The following is a 23,402-nucleotide window of genomic DNA, read 5'->3' on the forward strand; positions in this document are numbered from 1 at the left end:
GAATATTTAGCTAATAGTTTTGTTTTAGTGTAATGCTATAGCTACCTATAACTTTTGGGTTTCGGGTTTTTTGTGGGGTATTTTTTTTGCATTTTGTATTATTGCTGTTGCAGTTTTTGGTGAGTGTTTTAATGGTTTTAATATCACAACCTTGAATTTTAGGGGACTCATAAAAACATACTATTTTTCCCTACCTACATTCAGACCCAGCTGAGCAATAGACGCATGAGTCAATGGGATTGGGACCAAAACACCACTTTCAATACTGAGGGCGCTGATTAGAGAATTCAGCCTGATAATCTGTGGCTGTGGTGGTGGCACCTGTGCCACCCTGGGTCCGGGCACTGAGGACAGCTCGGCCCAGCTCCACCAAGTCGGCCCTGGACCCCAGGGCGCAGAACAGGCACAAGTGCGTGTTCTCCAGTGACAGGCGGACATCAAACAGGACGGGCTAAGTCAAGTGTGGGGGACGTGGGAGGGCCACAGTGTTGCTGTAGTGAAAATCCCTCCATGTGGAAACGCAAGGAGTGAGGGGCAAACGTCCGTCCCCACACAGTCTTCACACCCATTTAAACGGGAATGCTGCTGCATAGGAACTGTGAGAACACTGACGGAGCTGCAGTTTGTACTAAGGCTCCATAGATTCAGGTCTCTTAGGAAAACACAGGTTGATTTTTTTTTTAATTCACAAGAGTTTTTATAATTTCAGAACTTATATGTTGTAGAGGTTTCAAAGACTGGCATTTGATACCAGTATGATTTCTTTCAGCAACGTGAAATCCTTCATGAGATTCAGAGAAGGAAAGAAGAGATCAAAGAAGAGAAAAAAAGGAAAGAAATGGCCAAACAGGTACTCTGTCAAGTCTACCATACTAAAATCATTGACATTTTGCTAAACATAAAATCTTTTTTATTGCCATTGATGATATTTTCTTCTCCTGGTGTAACTATCAGTATGAAGCCTAAAATGAAACACTAAAAGAATCCCCAAACAGAAAGCAAAACTTAGAATTGTACATTATTTGTAGATGATTTAGGCTTATGTAACTATGGTAGTTTATCCAGTGAGTCGAGGGAGAGAAGAAATTGAAACTTTGATAATTAACCCAGATGGAATTCTTAACATTTTGAAGATAACGCAATTTTTTCATACTGAAGAGTGAATGGAAACCATAAGGCTCTGCTGGAGATTTCATTCAGTGATGGAAAAGAAGGATTTAACAGAGCAGGTTTAAAAAGCAGTGGCGAAAAAGGATAACGTCCTTTTTCCTATGTTTTCCCTGTATTTTTCCTGTGTCCTGCTCCATCAAAAAGCCAGCCATACATGTTGGGAGAGATTGAGAGGAAACTTTACTCGTTCTGTTTTCTGGAAATCGGGCAGTTACCTTACAGGAAACTGTGAGGTGGAGGGGAGGACACGCTGATGGAGAGTAAGCAGCACCTGGCTCAAAGCTTCGGCTTTTTTTACGGCCAAGTTCCGTGACCTTTAGAGGACAGTCTCTGTGGCTTATTTTCCTCATCCCTTAAAACGGGACTTACAATGCCTCCCTTTCTGTCTCACGTAATTATTCCCACAGATGAATATACCACCTTCTGGAAGTACACGGCCGTGTACAGATGTAAGATGGTGTCACTGTTTCTGCTGGCTCTCCTGTGTTACGTCTGATCTGCTTTCCCGTCTGCCACCCTGCCCTTTGAAAGCCGCCTTCTGTTCATTTCCTCTTGCTCTTCTTTCTAGCTTTTTAATGCATATTCTAAGATCCTAGCATTTTCATTTTAAATTCATATTCTGTTGAAACTTAATTATTTCCTGACCCAGTCCATATTCAGACATTAAATTTTTAAAAGCTGAGTACAACGTCATAACACTTGAAAGCCTTCAGTTTAAATAAAATGCGTACTCTACTGAACTCATAATTATGTACCTTAACAGTCTTCCATTTATGATGTACATCTAAAGTAGGTTTTACTTTTCTTTTTTCTAGGAACGTTTGGAAATTGCTAGTTTTTCAAACCAAAATCACACCCCCAGGAAGGACCCAGGAGGACACAGAACAGCGGCCATTCTCCACGGAGGCTCTCCCGACTTTGTGGGAAATGGCAGACATCAGGCCGGCTCCTCTGGGAGGTCTAAGTAAGTCCTTGAGATTTCTGATCTGGAAGAATGAAAGATGTAGAAGGAATAAAACAACTTGTAGTGAAATTTTTGAATTTTCAGATAGTTGTTTCAATAACTTTTCAAAGCCTACATAAATACACAAGATGGGGCAAAAGTAGGTTATAGTTGTCCATATGGAAAATAATACAGTAATTAATAAATAATACAAGAATGAACTGTGTTTCACATAGTCACAACTGTAAACCTACTTTTGACCCACCCTGTATTTGTCAGCAGTATGAAACAAAATTTTCATTGGTTTTAACATTTTCTAAACATCTTTAATTAAACCAGTTTTATTGCTTATTCACTTTTATAACAATCTCTCACATTTCACAGTCTCACCTCTAGTACAGTTTGATCTGACCTTTAATGATCTAACTATTCAATAAGTAATTTAAAATTGTTTCTTCCATCAGTCATCATCCAGTCAAATTTCACACCGTGTTTGTCTTCAGTCCGTATCGCTGGGGGCCCCACCACAGATGTGGGGGATGCCCCAGAGTGGGTGCCGTGTAGAAGGTTCCGCACCTGAGAATGTCAGCCCTGGTTCATTGTCAGGGGTCCCGGGCTTCCTTGTCCTTGCCCGTGGGCTCCTGGTTTGTTCCCGGTCACGAGAAGTCACATGAGAGATACTATGTGCTTCTTCCTCCACATCCTTTTCCACTAAAAAGTTGAGACTTCCCTAAATATCTCCTGTGACCCCTTGTGGATCAGAAGGAAATCTTAGTACAGAATCCACTTACGAGTGGGTCGGTGATTAAGTAGAGTAGGTATGATAATTCACTTCTTTATGTGTTTAAACTTTTGAGAATCTAACCAGCACTTTTAAAACCAACACTTTTCTTCTATGGAAAGTAACATTTTAGGTACCAAACTAAAGACTTACATAAACTTTCAGGTTATAGTTTGTTTATAAGAAGGAACCATTTCAGTTCTTTCCCGAATTACCAACTTTAAGAAAAAAATGAGCCTAGAAATTGTTTGGATGTTGATGTTTAACCACTCACTGTTAGGGTGAGCCACACTTTCTCTTGAATACTATTTCTGGTAACAATTCTAAAATTATCACTCTTTACACCTATTTAGATTAATTTTTTTTATTTGGCTTCCAATATGCAACATAGTTTGATATTGTCAGAGCATCTCGCTAAGAAATACTTAACAACTTTCTATTGTGTTGAAATCAGTGAAATAAATCAATGCTATGAAAAAGTCTTTTTGGATATATAAAAACAGTTCTATAAGTTTAAACATTTCCTTTTTTGTGGCTAACTATAAATAATGCATCTAAGATTAGACTTGCTTTTAAGATCCAAGATCATTTTCAGGTTTACTCGGGGGGTATGGAAAGTTCCCTCCCCCTTGTCATAGTTAGAACAACTTGTAACGTTATACTTGCAGAGTGATACTTGTGTGTCTCGGACAGGAAAACACTCCATGAGCATTCCAGAAGGAACATGAAAGAGTTTTCATCTATTGTTTGCCAGAGTATTGCACGTACCTATATGGGTTTCTGCCATTATGTTGACTATTGGCCTGGTAAAGAATGAAACTTTCTTAAAGTGTAATTCATGTGCTCTATTGGTTAAGAAATAAAATGTCCATGATATACCAAAGTACCTAATGATATACTCTTGATTTTGTTTCTTTCTGTTAATTGGCCTTTATGGATTAGAAAGTCAAAGGAAATAAGCAAAGTGCTCCATTTTTTTTTTCGTTTATTTTTCTTCTAAAAAGCAAATATGTACACATCTTACAGGTGAAAACAGGAGACATCAGTGACGTTGGTTTTTATCTCTCTATTCCTCCTTTTCAAACTCAATGCGATTTACTTTTGATCCTTTGGGACTGTTCCTGCTGCCAGTCTGTCCTAGGTGGCATGTATGACATTGCTGTTTTCTTGGAACTTTCACTTTTATTTTAATCCTAATAATCCTAAATTGTATCTTTTCTTATTAGCACTCTCAACAGTCTCGTTGTGTTTGCACTTAACAGTCAGACAGAGTTATTAGTATTCTAAAACACCTTGAAAGCAGGCATTTACACACTGTAAACTAAAGGACGTAAAGATGCCCTAGACTAAAATGACTGTTAGTTGGAGAGGGTAGAGGCTCTTCTGGATAATTTATGTTAATAAGTCTAATTTAAATCTTTGTGTTTATTCTTTTCTCCATAAATTTCAGTGTGCCCCTAGTAGCACAAATAAGTTTAGAAATAGAATGTTTTAGTCATTCTCTGGTGTTCAGAATATATGGACACATGAGACTCATATCAAAGTAGGTCTTGTCAGCAGTAGTGTGGGGAAAGGGAAGATGTGTAGGATTGGGGGAGGAGAGACCAGTTAGTAATGGAGTATTGCATGTGCCCAGGAAAGAGCTGGAGATGACCTCAATAGGGCGGGGAAGTGGAGAGGATGGTGTGTGGGGATCAGTTAGATGCAGGAGGTCTAGGAGCCCAGGGAGACTCACATTTTTGACTCGAGACAGAATGGATGGCTACACCATGAACCAAAATAAAAGAACCAAGGGGAAAAGTCAGCTTGAGAGTGGTTGGGAGGGAGGTGGCAGTTTTATTGACAGTTCAGTAGTATGAGGAGTAAGTAGAACGGGCAGAAGTGGAGACAGCTGGTGTGAAAGTATGAAAACAGAACAAGAGGGGCGGGGTGCAGGGTTGAGGCGGGAGAGTGTAGAGATGAGAGAGATGGATAAGGGAGGGGAAGAAGCTAATCTAGAGGGCGGATTGGACATACAGGAGAGGGGGGCAGCCAGTGGACCAGGATCCCAGAGGAGACTGTAGGAAGTGGAAATGAGACCAGCATAGCTGACTCCCTTGAAGTCTGGGAAAAAGAAACAATGGTACAGATTCCAAGTAACGTTGTAGGTGGAACAAGAGAAAGGATGGGCTTCATTTCTCATTGCCTCGTGTTCTCTGTGAAGGTAGAAGTCAGGACCGTGCTTAGAATGAGAGGGCTGCTTTATGGAGATTTGCCCATCTGCCTCATCAGAGCATTTCTTACAAGTGTCCAGTTCTGACCATCAAGGGCACTCTCCCTGGCCTCTTTCTGCAACCCTTTCCCCTAGTTTATTCATTACTTTTGCTTTATAATCTGGCTTCCCAGCTGTTGCTTCCCACTCAGAGGGAAAAGAAAAGTAGAAAAGAGAAAGAGAGGAGGAGGAGTTGGGCTTTCAGTATTTTAGGGAAGCAATGGAGGGGAGCGGCAAAGTATCTCTCAAAGAGAAAGAATGAGCATTCAGTGATTGGGGGCCCAGTTGGAGACCAGGAACTTATAGTGCTCCAAACTGCCCTGTTTTCCAGCTTTCTCCAGATGTGCACGTGCACCTGGAGTGAAGAGATTTCGGGGTCAATGTAGATTGAGTGGAATCACTGCAGACCTGCTGTGATGATGGAAATGTTCTATATTGATGCTCTCCAATACGGTAGCTACTAGCCTCTTGTGGCTACTGAGTACCTAAATGTGACTGCTGTGGTTGAAGAACTGAATGTTTAATTTAATTTAAACTTAGGTAGCTAAATTTAAATGTGGCTAATGGCTACCATATCAGACAGCACAGATCTAGACTTGGGAGTTTGTAGAGTACATGTGGAGAAAACCTCAGTAAGGAGTCGGGGAGTTGAACAACTTACCCATTAGAACCTTAAGCTCAGTTTCCAGTAGAGACATATGTTAGGCTGTGAAAGGGCTAGTAAACAGGAGAAAATGGGGGCAAGAAGTTGAAAAAAATAATCGTTCAAATTTACTTTGCAGGCGAGAGCGTCAGTATTCTGTGTGTAGTAGTGAAGGTTCTCCCGGTTCTTGTGAAGTCCTGTATTTCTCTATGGGCAGTCCTGACCAGCTAATGGTGCACAAAGGAAAATGTATTGGTGAGTAAACTGGCTAAATTCATTTAAATTTTCTAATGACTGAAGTTGATTGTGAAGGAACACAGCATCTAGACCATGGATTCCAAGGAGACCTGTAAGCCAATAATTGGTCATTCTAGCTCCCATTCCTAATGACCAGAACGAGGAGTTACTCTGACTTCCCCTTCTATAAGATGTAAATTAATGTTATAAAATGTAAATTAATCTAGGTGCTTGGAAATATTGTTAGCAGAAAGATAAAGTTTGTCATCATTGTAATTAGTCAAGCTTTTTGAAACTAAAAATGATTGAAATATTATGAGTAGAATTTTTGCATCATGTGCATTGTTCCTGATGAAACACATATAACAAAATGAGTTCTAATGCCTGTGACCTTTTTAAAAAATTTTTTTAATTAGATTTGATGTACAATATTATATTAGTTTCACTAATGCCTGTGATCTTTAATGACCAAGTCCTATTAAGTTGATATCCATCTGCTTAGCATTTTCCCACTAGGCATGTTGTACCTGAAAAGGAAAACCACCTTATTTTCTAGTGTCTTACTCAGCAGTTTGGTCTACTGATTGATGACTGTCTGGAGTGAAGCTGGTGCAGCAGTTTGGGATTCAGATTGTTTATATGTAAATCAAGTTTTCAGTGTCTACTCTTTTGCCCTAAGCATAGTTCATCTTTTATGAGCCATACAGATATAGCCAGTAAGTGGTGTAAGGATTACATGCACATACATAATTAATTTGACAAAGAATTTTAATATTTATATATATTTTTAAACTTTTTAAAAGATTTTATTTATTTATTTTTAGAGAGGGAAGGGAGGGAGAAAGAGAGAGAGAGAGAGAGAAAGAGAAGAGAGAGAGAGAGAGAGAAACATCAATGTGTGGTTGCTGGGGGTCATGGCCTGCAACCCAGGCATGTACCCCAACTGGGAATTGAACCTGTGACACTTTTGTTTGAAGCCTGAGCTCAATCCACTGAGCTATGTCAGCCAGGAATATTTATATATTTTTTAATTATAAGAAAAATTTTATTTAGAAAGTTACAAAGGTGGCAGAAGTGAGCTAGCTGGCTATGTAGACTTAGGAATCAAGTTATAGCTCCAAGGGCCTTGGAGCTTAGGAGAGAGAAAGACAAAGATAACACGCCTGGGGGAAGAAGACAGAGAGGGGAAAGGCATGGGCGTTCTTCCCAAGAGGGAGAACACATCTAATTTTTAATTCCATGAATATTCTTATCAGAGCTAACACATAACCACATTATCTAAATCAAGTTTGCTTTTTTTTTTCATTGTCTTTTTCCCTTCCTCTTTAAGGAGAGACAAATAAGCAGAGGAGCTGCCACAAAGCAGGCAGCAGGTGGAGGGAGAAGAAACCAAATATCTGAATAGTCTATGAACTAGACGTTTAACCTTGGCTGCCTGGATGCAGCCTGGCTGTACAAGATTCTGCACATACACAGAGCCTGCCCTGTTCAGACAAAGCAGCCATTTGGGCAGGTTCAAGACCTTGGTAGAGATGAATAGCTTTGGTCTTGAGACTGTCCTTGACTTGGGGCAACATAAAACTCACTACTTTTAATAATCTGAGGCGATCAGGAAGGGAAATTAATCTAACTACTTACTACCTTAACTTGGTTTCCTGTTCCTATTGATTCTCATTAGACAGATCCACCTTAGTTAATAGCCTCATCAAGAGACACATTTGCAATCTGAAATTTTTTTTATAAAACAACTATATAAATTACTAGGGTGGGTGCCAAAAACGTGGAATTGTCTTCTGAAGGGCGGGCCCCTTGTAGTACTGGCTTCTGCCACTAGGTGAGTATTCTAGGAACCCATCTGTATCAGTGTACCAGCTGGTGTTGTGAGAGACTAACTACGTTTGGCTTTAGTGAATTTTTTTTGAAGATTCTTTCAACACCTTTGCCCATTTCATGATGGGGGATTCACAAGAGCACCTGCCCACACCATGCTGAGTGTTCAGCAGTTTTTGACCCAAAAAAAAAAAAGGTGTGACCCCCACACTCCACCCTCCCTTTTCACCATTCACCTGATCTTGCCCCAAGTGACTTTTTTTGTTTCCCTGGATGAAAAAAGTCCTCAAAGGGAAATGTTTTGCCCAATGTGGAAGAAGTGAAACAAAAACCAACAGAAGCACTTCAAGGCCTCAAAATTTACATGTTCAAAATCTGTTCTGAGCAGTGGAAGTAAAGTTTCGATAGGTATATTGCACCACAGGGAGAGTACTTTGAAGGTAACCAAAGTTTAAACATGTAAATAAATACACAATATTCTATAAATAAATTCCGGGTTTTGGGGGTCCCCCTTGTATTTATTTTGTTTTTTCACAATAGGTCTAGATTTTAAAATGTCCTAATTTTCTGTGAAATGTTTTTATGAAAGATCATCTAATTAACATTTTTCAGTTCAAAGCAGTTAGAACTTTCTTTTGAATAAAGCACGATAGAGACTATAAGTGATGATCATTGTTAGCATATAATCAAATCAGAGTTCCTTTGGTAAGGTATTTTCCTTCAGCCTCATTGCAGCGTGTTCTTTTGTCTCTTTTATTATCCCCACCATGCAAAAGCAATAGGAAGAGGATGGCAATAATAAATTATAATACCAGAAAAAAAAACACAGCAATTATGAAATACTCACCTGGTCCCAGTTGGGGAGAGAAATATTGCAAGGCATTGTACTGCATAATGCACACATGTAGTTATGCTTTATGTAAATAAGATCATACTCTGTCTCATAAACATTTGATATCTGTCACCAGTGTGTGCTGCTTACATTCTGCATTGCACAGGTTGCCTCCTTTGGTTGAGAAATTTTCAGACATCAGGGTATTTTCCCCTTAGCCTAAGAACATCAGAGTGTTTATAACTAGCATAAGAGATCATTTCAATTAAATTTTCTTAAATTGTCAGCATTTCTATGAAGTAAAAGCTGCTTCTCAGATAAAAAGTCTAGATGAGCTAGTCCAGCCACATTTCTCCAAAGTATTTTTGCTGAGGCCAGTATGTCCTACACATACAGGTTACTTCACTTTTCATTTTTTTTTAGTGGAAAAGAACTATTACTGTTTCTTTGAATAATCTTTTTCATTATGAAGACAATGTGGCATCATGGGAAACTATTATTTATATAATAAGAGAAAAAGACAGAACACTGTGTATCAGTGGGATCGATCACTGTGTTCTCGGCTGGGATTGGCCTTGTCCTCTGGGGGACATTTGGTGATGTTGAAGACATTTTTGATGGTTGAGACTAGGCTGGGGGTGCTATTGGTAACTCATGGGTGGAGGTCAGAGGTGCTGCTAAACACCTTGCAGTGCACAAGACAGCCTCCCTCTAAAAAGGATTATCTGGTCCAAAATGTCACTGGTGTCAAAGACAAGAAATCCTGTTATATATGCTACAATTTGGTAAAGCAGGAGGCAGAAAAGAGTAGAGGGAAGTAGAATAAGACAAACTGATGATATTGTGGATGATGTTTTTTTCATTTCTAATTTTTTGGTAATTTTCTATTATAGTCTTTAATGAAAACATAGATTTTAATGTGTGGCACAGAGCTACAGTCAGTAATATCATAGTAACTCTGCACCGTGGTGGATGGTTACTAGGCTCGTCACAGTGGACACATTGCAGGGTACACAGATATCTTCATCACTATGCTGTGTGCCCAGAACTAATGTCATATGCCAACTATAGTTTAATTAAGAATGTTTTTTTTAAAGGTCAAGAGGATTTTTTTAGATTTTATTTATTTATTTTTAGAGAAGGAAGGGGGGAGAGAGAGAGAGGGAGGGAGGGAGGGAGGGAGAGAGAGAGGGAGAGAAAAACAATGTACGGTTGCTGGGGGCGGTGGCCTGCAACCCAGGCATGTGCCCTGACTGGGAATCGAACCTGCGACACTTTGGTTTGCAGCCCTCACTCAATCCACTGAGCTACGCCAGCCAGGTAAGAATTAAAAACAAATACAGATTTTTATAAGAAAATCTTTGGTGTTACAGAAATTTAGCTCTCCAGGTATTATACAAGTGAAAGCCATATGCCTATTACTAAATAAATGTATCTATCTTTCTAGATTCAAAGTTAAACTATCATTTCTGGTTCCTTCCCTAGAAACTGTTAACCAGTTTTGTATTTACTGAATATATTCAGATTTTGTGTTTAGGAAATCACTGATGTTTTCAAATTTCTGGGTTACTAAGACCTGTTTACACTGTGCAGCCTCATGTACGTTGATGGAGCAAGCTGGATGGAACGTCCTCTTCCCACATTCCTCCTGTCACATTAGCTGGTGTTCAGCTGTGTAAGGGCACTCTGCCTCACCGAAGGGCCGCCATCAGAGGTGACCTGGCTATGAGAGTAGCACTGTGAATCCTGGCTCCTAGTAGAAAGCATTCGTCAGATACTAAGATCTCACTGTTGATTATTGTCCCTTTGTAGTAATTAATATTTGGGGGCTTAGAGTATATTGTTAAATATTAAAACTTAGTTACAAAAGAGCATATGTTATATGAAGTCCTATTTTTCCTAAGTAGCACATGGCACCCAATGGTGAATGAATGTGTGTGTGTATTCTCTTTCTTTACTCTGCACAGAAAATGTACCAGTGAGAGTTAATTACATTTTCTTTTAATGTACAGCCTATGATGAACAGCTTGGAAAACTAGTTTACAATGCTTTGGAAACAGCCAGTGGCAGCTTTGTCTTGTTGTATGAGTGGGTCCTTCAGTGGCAGAAAAAAATTGGTCCTTTCCTTACCAGTCAAGAAAAAGAGAAGATTGATAAGTGCAAAAAGCAGGTAGGCATCCAAGAGGGCTCACAGAGCCCCCCCCCCCCCCCCCCCCCCCCCCCCCCCCGAGCTTTAGGAGATGACAAACAAACTGCTCTGATGTTTTGATTTGATTCGCTAGTAAGATGATCAGAATGGTATGTGGTCTATTTAACCTCAGGGATGGTGGGGGACCAGCGCCTTCCTTACCAGTTTCCTCAGCTTCTTGCTGCTCTTTCAGAGCTTGCACAATGTGGTCCAGACTTTTGCAGCTGCTTTCTTAACCTCCTTTCTCAGCCTCTGTGATAGCATTAATAGCCATCTCTCCAACTGGGAGTAAATAGTACGTCATAATCATGGCTTTTGTAACCTTTTGAAATATTGCTTAAAAACTGAATTCCCGGGGAGTGGAGAGTTTTAGAGTTAATTTATAATACTGAGTTTAAGGAGAATATTTACATGTTACATAATAAAAAAATTTAAAAATAGGTAGGTAAAACCTTGTGTTTAGATTGTACATGTATTTCTAATAGAAGAGACACTGGAAGTAAATATACCAAAATTGTAACACTTGTCTTTGGGTGGTGACCACATAGATAATTTGTTGTTTCTTTCTTTTGTGAGTTTTTTTTCTTTTGTATTAGTACTTACTAAAATTTTGATAGTGAATCTTCATAATCAGAAAGGGTTATTTTAAAATTAATATTTCTTTTTTTTTGGTGGCCTCATTGCAAAATAAATGTTAAAAGCTCTTCACTAATTTTATAATATTTGTGATTTATTTTTTAATTTTTATTTATTGATTTGAGAGAAAGAGAAAGCCATTAGTTTGTTGTTCCACTTACTCATGCACTCACTGGTTGACTCTTGTTTGCACCCTGGCTGGACATGGAGCCCGCAACCTTGGCAACCTTGGTGGATCAGGACAACACTCTGAACAACTGAGCTGCCCAGCCAAGGCTAATTTTATAGTATTTGCACACTAGGTTTTGAGTTCAGAGAAGCTGAGAATTAACTAAATTTTTCCCATCTTTATGAACTACAAGGTTGACCATATGGTTTAGAGGAGGGGTCAGTTTAGGGTATATTCCTCCTCTTATCCTTTAAAAGTACATTTTCTATTAAATATTTCACTTTTTGAAGTGCAACACCAGTTAATGCTGATCAACCCAATATTACCATTTTTTTTCCTTATCAGATTCAAGGTGCAGAAACAGAATTCAACTCACTGGTAAAACTGAGCCATCCCAATGTGGTACGCTACTTTGCAATGAATCTCAAAGAGCAAGACGACTCCATCGTGGTGCACATTTTGGTGGAGCACTTTAATGGGGTCTCCCTTGCTGCACATATGAGCCACTTGGGCCCCATCCCTGTGCATCAGCTTCGCAGGTATGCCGCTCAGCTCTTGTCAGGCCTTGACTATTTGCACAGCAATTCTGTGGTGCACAAGGTTCTCAGTACATCGAATGTCTTGGTGGACACAGAGGGCACCGTCAAGATTACGGACTACAGCATTTCTAAGCGCCTAGCAGACATTTGCAAGGAGGATGTGTTTGAGCAAACCCGAGTTCGCTTTAGTGACAGTGCCCTGCCTTATAAAACAGGGAAGAAAGGGGATGTTTGGCATCTTGGCCTTTTGCTGCTCTCCCTCAGCCAAGGACAAGAATGTGGAGAGTACCCTGTGACCATCCCTAATGACTTACCTGCTGACTTTCAAGACTTTCTAAAGAAGTGAGTATCACTGAGAATCTATTAATTGCACTTTACTTTTGTACTTTTATTGTGTTTTAATGCTAAACATCCTTTTTTTAAGATTTTATTTATTTATTTTGAGAGAGGGAGGAAGGGGAGGAGAAAGGGAGAAAAACAATATTGTGTGGTTGCCTCTCCTATGCCCCCTACTGAGGACCTAGCCCACAACCCAGGCATGTGCCCAGACTTGGAATTGAACCAGTGACCCTTTGGTTTGAAGGCTGGTGCTCAATCCACTGACCCACACCAGCCAGGGCTAAACATCTTGATATGTATAAGCTAAAAAGTGAGGAACAGAGTTACAATTAATTCTTTGTCCTCCCAATCCCTTCCCAGACACACATGTTCTATTTTCTTCCTTGTGTTTATTGTTCCCTTAACTCCCACATTCTCCTAAATTCACTTGGGCTCAATAATAGATTTTCAGACTGCATTTTGGGGACTGTCTCTATGCTGTAGGGAGGAAGTGAATAGGGATGGCTGCGTGGGAAATGCCCCAGGTATTCCAAATGGAAGGGCCTCTCTGTCTGCCTTTGATTCTGGTTCCTAATGGGTCAAAGGCAAGGCCTCATGTTTAGAAAACAGCTGTAGGAGAGTAATTCTGCCTGTTGTTCTTAACCATTCTTCTTCATTAGCAATATCTTGTTCAGTCAAGCCCTAGAATACAAATGCTTCCTTTCTCTAGCCAGACGGTTTCCAACACCTGTGAATTACAGGTACACATTTGACCACAGAGCCAAGTTTTATCTACTTTGAGAGAATCCTTGCTGAGAAGTTTTCCTCTGACTTACAGTCTTTGTGAGGTCCTTCCATTCAGTGTTGTCTAGGTTAGCCCTGCCTCTGTTCTCAGTCCAAGTCACACCTAGGTTCTCTGTTTCTGGATTAAATGGGAAATAAGATCCCTTAAGTTGGGTTTTTCTAGATACTCTTCTAGTCCAAATTTCCAGCAAGTTAACCTGCACTGGTTTCGTTCCTTTCTAATAATCTCTCTTACTTCTCTCCTTATTTCTTTTTCCCAACCATTCATTTTAATTCATTTCACTTACCACCTACATTTCTTTCCTTTTACTCTTCACATTTCTTTTCCTATTTCCATCTATCCCAACTGCCGTTTGACCTAATCCATGCTGTTATTTCCTGTCACCCATTATTTTACCCATTACAAAGTGAAAATAGCTGCACTTCCCTTTAAATAAGATAGTTTCTGTGTAGTGCAAAATAGAAGTGGTTGTGATATATGTACAGTTGTGGAAAGGGGCCAGCTTTGATTCTTATGCTGTATTTTCTCCTTAAAGTATATAAACAGCTGAAGATTGCTAAAGAAATCTTTTATGACTTCTATTAAATGCACTAAAACTTTAAAAATATTTATTTGAATGCACCCTGATGATGCAGTTGGCCAAAACTACATCAAAAGAAATGTGGTAATAGAATCACTGACAGAAAGACTCATTTCACTCTTCAAAATGGCAGCTTTAGCTGTCTGTCTTTCTTTATTAGTCAAGAATAATTTAGTGAAGGTTACCAATAACATCATGTATTTCTAAAAACAACACTGGGAAGTTTAAGTAGAACACACTTTTCACATGAAATGGCAGAAGGACAGACTCAGTAGCTAACTTTCCTAGTTCTTTTCTTCGAGAATAGCTCTACGCACTGTCAGTTTTGAACTTGAGCTCTACACTATTTCTTATTCGGTTAACGTGATTGTCCTTTAGAATGTTTTGTACATTTCTCTCTCTTCCTAGAGTGGTTTGATAGACTGCTCAGTTAAGAAGGACAGCACAGTACTTTTTTTTTTACCACATTTGCTCTCCAGCCCCCTGTTAACAACAAAAACAACAAAAATTCACAAACAACTCAAGAATATCAACATTTCATTTGTAGTTATATTTTTGCTTATTGGTGAACATCCTTGGGAGAAGAGTTTTGTGTCAGATCAGTCTCTGTGGTAGTGTAACGGGAAAAGACATTGGCGTTCGGGCCGCCTGTCACTACCAAATCCAATAAGCAATGACAGTGATTGAATCCTTTATAGGCGCTTTATTCAGATGGCCGGTGATCCGAGAAGATGGTGGGTTCATACCCTAACAAACCATCTTGCTCTTTCTTTCCCAGCCAGATCTTTTATAAGGGGGTTGGGGGAGGGCAAACAAGGTGTCAGCGAAAGCCTTTGAAATTCAACAGTTGCCTCCAAGGGGGAAGGGTAGTCCCTTGCTTCTTCCTGGTACAGACATCTCCAAGAGGTCATCTGCTTTCTCTCAGGTGCCAGGATAGGCCTTATCTGTAATTACTGAAACAGAAACTTAACATACACATTACTTGCTAGATTTATGACTCTTTACCTTAAGCTAAATTTTCCCAAGTCTTAAGCCCCTATCAGTAGGAAAGAGCCCAGGCTGTGGAAGCAGATGGCTGGATTCACATCCCACCTCTACCCCTTGTGGTCTGAGTGACTTAAATGCCCCACCCTACCCTGCCTTCCTCCCTGTAAAATGAGGGTAATAGGAAGATTAAATGAACTCACACTTGCAAAGTGCTTCCAGCATACCTAGGCCTGGGCGGTGCTGAGTCCGGTTTTATCTCCATTCTCAGTAGTGCGAACTATGGACCCAATGTGTATCTTTCCAGGCATTTCCTCCCTTTTGGTTCAAAGCTTGACCAAGCATTTGCCTCCGCTACTTATGGCTCCTATGAGCCAAAATTATTGGCTCAGAGAATTCCATCTTTTTAGCTGAGATCTCAGTGTCTCTAAAAATCAAAGATACAATTATTTTTAGGTAGGCTTTATAATTTTCTTCATTCAGATTTATTGTGATGTCAAACACATTACTATGATAGCTGAATTAGAATTGATAAGGTACTTCAGAAACCCAACAAGGCATGTATAGAGCTGTTCACTGCAGCATTTTTGTACCCATGAAAAATTGGAAATAGTTAAATGTCCAGCAGTAAGAGAATATGTAAATAAGTTCTGGTAAATTCAAAAAGATTTCTAAGTACTGGCTTAGAGAGATCTCTAAGATACATAGTGTGATGTGATTTGTAATGAGAACTATATATTAGGTCTTTGTTTCTGTTTCTGGCTTAGAGCTCCTAAACCCTTAGAATTTAAGTGCGGACAGCAGCAAAGGTGTCTCTTGTTATGTTAATAGCATGGCTTTTGGCAACACCTACTAAGACTGGCTAGGAGAACCAACCAACCACATGATTGGAGGGTTAGAACTTTCAGCTCCACCCACCCCCACCCACCTCCCTGACCTCTGGGAAGGGGTGAGGGGCTGGAGGTTGAGTCCATCACCAGTGGGCAGTTATTTAATCAGTCAGGCCTATGTAGCGAGCCCTCCACAAAAACCCAGAGGGCTGGACTTCAGAGAACACGTGGAGGTGCTGGAAAAGTGAGAGTGTGGTGTCTGCAGAGGGCGTGGAAGTTCTTCGCCCTTCTGATGTACCCGACCCTGTGCATCTCTTCCATTTGGCTGTTCCTGAGTTATGTCTTCTCGTAATAAACCAGTAGTCTAGTAAGTGAAACGTTTGAGCTCTGTAGGCCTCTTTAGCAAATTAAGAAACCTAGTTAGGAGGTCATTGGAACCTCTGATCTATAGCCGAAAGGTCAGAAGCTCAGGTGACAACGTGGGCTTGCAGTTGACATCTAAAGTACAGTTTGGGGACACAATCTTGTAAGACTGAGCCCTTCATTGCCAGTGAAAATCAGGCTCTTCCTTCCATGGGAACTCGAGAAAAGCATTTCACGGACCCGTGCATGGAGATTGTGGTGTGACAAGGTTTATTCGGGTGGAAAGCGGCCACTGTGACCCATCTCCGTCTCTCTTGCCATGGAAAAAGTCCAACCGTGTCCGCAGCAAGGCCAAAACAAAGGCCAGTGTCCAGAGTGCCTGGTTCATATTAAAGCTTAGTCCTTTGGAGCCCACGTGGTCTGCTGTGGGCCCCCTGGCTGCTGGACCCACACGGTTGTGTGTGCTCTGGGCGAGAGAGAGGTTGCGAGAAAGAACGGGGCCTGTAGGGGTCACCGAGACAGAGAACACTTCTTTGTTCCCCTGGGATTATATACCTTGGGCTTGGGAAAGACCAGAAGCTTTTTCAAAATAACCCATCAACTTCCCAAGTTTTCAAGGACTTCTAACTGACAGGCCTGTTACAGTCAAGCACCCCGCCCTCTACCTTCCAACAGTCCGGTACCAGAGGGTGGCCAGTGCGCCTGGGGAGATTTCCGGTGCTCCTGGGATAACCCTAACTCTCCTCGGAAGCAGTCCCCTGCAGTGTGTGAGTGAGTCTGTAGTGGCTATAGCTTCCTGGCTAAGCAAGCAGCTTATGCTCCCCAGTTGATTAAGCTCAATATCTAATTCTCTTTGCTCTCTTTTATTTATTTTTATTTTTTGGCTTTTAAAAAATATTTTTCATCGCCATTCATCCTCCCTGTACGCTTTCCCACTCCCACCCCTCACCCCTGCAATTTCTCTCTTTCTTATTAATGACTAGTCAACTATCTATGGTAACACTTTAACCTGTGGGATCTGATCCTCTCTCTAGGTAAATAGTGTCAGAGTTGACTTGAATATAGGACACCCAGATAGTGTTGGAGCATTACCTGTTGGTGAGGACACCCCCCACCACTACCTCCACAGTGGAATTGGGTGCAGAATATTTTATGTGGTCAAAAGATAAAAGCAAATTGAAGAACTATATGTATAGGATGATGTCATTTTAAAAAATCAAAATCCACAAAACACTATATTTTGTTTGGATAGTTATCAAAGACTTTATCATTATCAGTAATGTTTTCATAGTATTTGCAAGGAGAAGATATTCATGTTTAGCTGACAAAATTAAAAATTAATTTTAAATTTAGGGGAAATATAGCATCTTATCCAAATGCTTTATCACCATCTTTTTTTTTCACTTTCAGTCTATTAAATAGGAATGCTTTACTTTTTAGTGCTATGATATAAAAAATAAAATATTACCATTTATGATAGTTGCTGTCACCACTTTATATAGACATAAATTTTAAGTCCAGAATTTAGAATGATAGTTGATTCTTTTAAATGCATTATTTATAATTAGGGTCAAGTGCTACCAAGTGGTGCTACTTGGGTCATTTGTGACGAAAGCCAAGCAGCTGAGATTGGTTAGAGCAGTGGTTCTCAGACTTCATCTGCATCGAAACCACCCGGAGAGCTCGTTAACACACAGATTGCTGCCCAGACTCCCAGGGCTGCTGATCTGCTAGGACTGCCTTAGAGTAGAACTTGTAGTTCTAACCAATTCCCAGGTGATGCTGATACCGATGCTGCTATTCAGGGACCCCAGTTTGAGAACCCCAGGGTTAAAGGTGTGGCTTGTTTTCATTCATCAAGAAACAAATAAACAGTAAGTTAATAAGTTCAAGGAACGAGAATTAAAAGAAAGTATGTGATAAAGAGTGGGACTTTTACAAAGTAGTTCTTAAACAGCTTCATACCATGGTGAACAGGCTTTAGCTAAAGTTTACCACATTGGGCCCCAGCCCGCCATCAGCTGTCCAGTTTGCTTTTCCTTAGGAAAACTGTGTGACTGGGGCCTGGAAAGGCTTGGTTCAGCATGACAAGTCATTGAACTACCAGTGGGAGTGAAAATTCATAGCATACTTATGCTGTCTTGGGTGGTTTAAAACTTGCTCTATGAGGGTAAGTCTTTTTGCCTCTGGAGACTAGAGTAGGGCCCCCTTATTCAAGGAGGACACGTTCCAAGACCCCCAAGGAGGCCTGAAACCACAGACAGTACCAAACAAATCCTGTGTATACTGTTTTTTCCTATACATACATACTCGTGGTAGTTTAATGTATAAATTAGGAGCAGTAAGAGATTAGCAACAATAATTATTAATAACATAGAACAGTTATAACAATATACTGTAATAAAAGTTATGTGAATGAGGTCTTTCTTTCTCAAAGCATCTCATTGTACTCACCCTTCTTGTCATCATGTGACCTGATAGTTACAGTGCCTGCGTGATCAGGTGAAGTAAGGTGGGTGATGTTGGCATAGTGATGCAGCAGTAGGCTTCTCTTGTGTTTGGGGGCCACAAGGAAGGACAATAAGTGTTACCTGAACATAAGCACCATCAGTGTGATAAACAAGATGCAGGTGGTGTGTGTGCTGGTCAAAGGGCTGATCCACGGAGCAGAATGCTGAGACATTTTATCATGTTGCTCAGAATGGTGTGCACTTTAAAACTTAAAGTTGTTTATTTCCAGAATTCTTCATTTAATGCTTTCAGACTACAGTTGACCGTGGGTAACTGAAATTGTGGAAAAATATTTTTTGTTTTAATTCCCCACTTACACCAAGCCTGGTGCTCAACATATAAATCCTGCAAGAAAGTTTATTTACTTTTAAAATTTTTTTGTTGATTGATTTAAAGAGAGGGGAAAGGAAGAAGAAAACATCAATTGTTGTTCCACTTATTTATGCATTTATTGGTTGATTCTTGTATGTACCCTGAGCAGGGATTAAAGCCACAACCTTTGACATATCAGGAGACACTGCAACCAACTGAGCTACCTGACCAGGGCCCTGCAGGAAAGTGTATTCATTTAAATTTACTTCTGAGTACAATTTGGTCCATAAGTAACATGAATTCTCTAATGCATATTTTTTAAAAAATAAACCCATAGTTAAATGCCTTGGATTAACTACCTTAGCATTTATGTGTCGCTGAGATTCTTTCTTTCCTCTCACTGAGGTGTGTGTGCCTGGATGACAAGGAAAGATGGAGTCCTCAGCAGCTGTTGCAACACAGCTTTATAAATCCTCAGCCAAAAATGCCTTTACTGGAACCAAGTCCTGAAGGTGAGTCTTCTACCTTTCTTTCATGATACCCTGCTGGAGACAAATTATTTTGAAAGTACACATAAACTTAAAACTGGAAGGGACTACATGAATCAATTGATTTTACCTGTTTTATGCTGAGCTGTGCATAAATCCATTCATTTAATGTGTCCTTCGTGCCTGGAACTGTTTTCGCCATCCTGGCTTTTCCAGCCTCTGCTGATGGAGTGTTCACTGGTGTAGCCTCTCTCAGTGTTCAGTTACCCTTCTTGTCCTGTCGCCCTTACTACCAGGTAACCGGGTTTCCCTGCTGCTACTTCAGTAGCATCTTGAGGGACGTCCGTTGAGATTGGGATGGACCAGGAGACCTGGGTTTGGGTTCTGGCTCTGTTGTCCAGTCATTTCCTTCTCTCTGTCTCAGTTACCTATACCTGTAAACTTGGGCTAATTATATATTTCTTCCTCTGTTAAAGAGGACAAGGTGAGAAAGGTATTAAAAGGTCCACCAGGTAAGAAGTAGAGTTTTTCAAACTCCTGGTTGGGGCTCCTTCTAGCACTTGAATTGTTGTTGGATATTGCAGCTCTTCCTGTATTTTAATGCCTCATTTGCCTCTTGCCTTTTTTAAAAGTATATATTTTCTCGATTATGCTATTACAGTTGTCCCAGTTTTTCCCCTTTTGGCCCCCTCCACCTGGTTCCCCAGTTCCCTCCAGCAGTCCCTTCCCTTAGTTCATGTCCATGGGTCATGCATATCATTCTTTGGCTACTCCATTTCATACACTGTTCTTAACATTCCCCTGTCTGTTTTGTACCTACCGATTTGTACTTCCTAATCCCTGTACCTTTTCCCCCATTCCCTCCTAGTTGTGCAAGGAGGCAAATCGTGTCTTGACCAGAAATCTCTTGCCTTTTGTTTTATCTCAGACTCTGCAGGACAAGATTACGCTGAGACTGTTATTCCTCGCAACCAGCTGCCCAGTGCTGCATTCTTCAGTGAGACACAGAGACAGTTTTCCCGCTATTTCATTGAGTTTGAAGAATTACAACTTCTTGGCAAGGGAGCTTTTGGAGCTGTCATCAAGGTGTGATACAGAGTTGTCCCCAGTCCCTTTTAGAGCTTCTACTCTGTTTCATTTCTGCAGATGTGTGGACTTCTATTTTTAGAGCAGGGAGGGAGGTGAATTTGACCATTTGAAATTATGATCATCTTGACCTTCATAGAATTAAAGGCTTTATTTAAAGTTATACTAAGCACATTAAGAACACATCATTCTTGCCCTGGCTGGCATAGCTCAGTGGATTGAGCCCGGGCTGCGAACCAAAGCATCGCAGGTTCAATTCCCAGTCAGGGCACATGCCTGGGTTGCAGGCCATGGCCCTCAGCAACTGCACATTGATGTTTCTCTCTCTCTCTTTCTCCCTCCCTTCCCTCTCTAAAAATAAATAAATAAATAATAAAATCTTTAAAAAATACAAAGTTTAAAAAAAAAAACACATCCTTCTTCTTCCCGTGGTTGATGCAGTTTACTGATGTGAAAACCACATATTGTGACAGCCCAGGTGGAGTCAAGGCCTTCACATGAAGAACATTTCTGTGTGCTTTTGTGCAGAAAGAAAATTTTTCTCTTTTTTTCCCATTTCCTCAGAGTTGCTGTAGATAAAAGGGATGCAAGGTTAGAACTAAAATACAATTCCAACTGGGAAATGGCCCCACATGGTCTTGGTAGTTTTTATTTTCCAGCTCTTTTTTTTTTAATATTTTAAAAACTGTTAATAGTTTAATATCTTTTTTTTAAGATTTTATTTATTTATTTTTAGGGAGGGAAGGGAGGGGGAGAGAGAGAGAGAGAGGGAGAGAGAGGGAGAGAGAGAGAGAAACATCAATGTGCGGTTGCTGGGGGTTATGGGCTGCAACCCAGGAATGTACCCTGGCTGGGAATCGAACCTGGGACACTTTGGTTCCCAGCCCGCACTCAATCCACTGAGCTACGCCAGCCAGGTATTTTCCAGCTCTTAATGAGGGAGAAATTAGTGATACATTATTAAGGTATGCTGTCTTTCCTTCTTCATGCCAGACTGTTTGGGTGACTTCTGTTATTATCTGTCCCTTGATAAAGTGTTTCAGCTCTTTCTATATAACTTAAGTATTTTGCTCAAATTTAGGAGACCCAGATTAATATCATAGTATTAAATTCATATAGATATATGTTATCCACACTTAAGGAAGAGTCCACCATCAGCAGGGCTTATGTTTATTTAGTGTTATAAGGAAGCATTACTAGTGTTACTATGGGAGGCCTTTTACACTAAAAAAAAGAATTGAATTAGATTTTCTGTGGTAACCAGGGACAGAAAGACAACCTTAAGCAAATTTTCCAAAAGGGTGTTTCAGTGTAGGAAATTTTCAACTTTCTCTTGAACTTGTAGATGTTACATTTAGGAAATTAAATAGATACACTGGGGACAGATATTCTGATCAGGTCATCACAGTTATCTTCAAGAGAAGTGAATGATTAAAGTATGTAGTATCTTTCTAGCTCAAACTATATTTTGATGAAGTCCTTTAACTTTTTTATATTTTAGATTCTTGGATGCAAAACATGAAACTTCATTCCTCATAAGTACTTAAAAATTATTTGTAAGCTCTCATAACAAAAACATAGTAACTTAAGCCCCTAATTTTTTTCCCTGTAGTTTCTCCCTATGAGAACCCATAACCCACATGCCCCATTTCTGTTTGCAAGTTAGGGCAGGGCAGTCCGCTCAGTGGTCTGGCATTTTGTTGGCATTTAGACCCATTACTGTTGATGCACTTTCCATTCAAATAAGTGAGTTCCTAGGAGTTTTCTTACAGCAAGCTCCACTCCCCAGTCATTGACTCATAATATATGATGTGTACTGAGACAGGAGGTTGAAAGACAATGCTAAGACTTCCCACTGTCCTCTGTGCTGTTATTGTGACAGGAAAAGGACAGCGGGCTATGGTTTCTGGAGCACTTTCCTTCTTTCAGGTTGTGTGGCAGGTGGCCTACACACATCTTTTAATCTTGTGACGTTCTTATGAGTAGATATTAGTTCCATTTTCCAGATTAGGGAACTGAGGCTCAGAACAGTTATGTGACTTGCTCAAGATAACTTATATCCACTAAAAGATGAAAGCATGTCTATTTTACTTGAAAGCATGTGTTCTTGCAACTGTTCCCACAAAACAAAAAGAAGTCATCTGAAACTCAATTTTATAGTATTGCTTTCTCATTCCGAGTAGTTTTCCAGTCATCTAATTGGAACTTAGGAGCCAAACACAAGAATGATGTGCTCTTTTGTCTTTTGTAATCAACTAGTTTCTCCCTCTGCCCGTGGCCAAATTGTTGCTTTTCATTACCTCAACTGACCTGCAGGGTTAGATCTAGAATAGTGAATGGAATTTTATAAAAGGCCCTTTTTTTTTTACTTGTATTTCTCTTATATTTGTATTTTACTGTGTTCCTAATGATATTGTTCTAGTTTCAGTATGTGTCAGTGATAAGTCTTCAGTCTCTATAACAGAGTCAGTGGGCTGACACAAATGTGTTGATATTATACCAGCTGCTGTCACTTCCTGAGCACCTCCCTCTGCACAGCCTTGTTGCAGGTGCTTTGTCCCCGCGTCTCGTTTAACCTTTACAGTGCCCCTCTGAGGTTAAGGGAAGTGGTGTAGACAGCATTTTATAGGTGAGAAAATTAAGTTTCAAGGAAATTTAGCGTAAGTTCACACAGCTTTGTAAGTTGAGAATTAGAGTTTTCATTTAGGTCTGTTGAAATTTTGGAGTTTAGTTTGTGTTTAGTGACTTTAAATGTAAAAAAAGTAGAGAAACTAAAATCTAATGAAACCTTACACTACAGAAAATAATTATTTTTAAAACAAAGTTAAGAAAATAACAGGGTTTACTTAGAAATTTAGATAGCAGATATGATATTTGAAATTTAGATAGCAGATGTGATACTGGAA

General features: G+C 40.0%; 1 protein-coding gene across 3 annotated transcripts in view; it reads left to right on the forward strand.

Moving 5' to 3' along the window:
- Window positions 1-23,402, forward strand: part of EIF2AK4 (eukaryotic translation initiation factor 2 alpha kinase 4) — a 103,070-nt gene that overhangs the window by 24,692 nt on the left and 54,976 nt on the right. For 2 of the 3 annotated variants that reach the window (XM_028505948.2, XM_036031645.1), the window contains 7 exons: window positions 770-850; window positions 1,986-2,134; window positions 5,928-6,043; window positions 10,700-10,857; window positions 12,026-12,561; window positions 19,328-19,434; window positions 20,339-20,496. In XM_028505948.2, the coding sequence (XP_028361749.1) occupies window positions 770-850; window positions 1,986-2,134; window positions 5,928-6,043; window positions 10,700-10,857; window positions 12,026-12,561; window positions 19,328-19,434; window positions 20,339-20,496 (1,305 nt within the window). Of the gene's footprint in view, window positions 1-769; window positions 851-1,985; window positions 2,135-5,924; window positions 6,044-10,699; window positions 10,858-12,025; window positions 12,562-19,327; window positions 19,435-20,338; window positions 20,497-23,402 lie in introns of all 3 variants that reach the window. The other variant, XM_036031644.1, reaches the window with a different exon arrangement.

Source organism: Phyllostomus discolor, chromosome 1, assembly GCF_004126475.2.
Source record: "Phyllostomus discolor isolate MPI-MPIP mPhyDis1 chromosome 1, mPhyDis1.pri.v3, whole genome shotgun sequence".
Classification (NCBI taxonomy): domain Eukaryota; kingdom Metazoa; phylum Chordata; class Mammalia; order Chiroptera; family Phyllostomidae; genus Phyllostomus; species Phyllostomus discolor.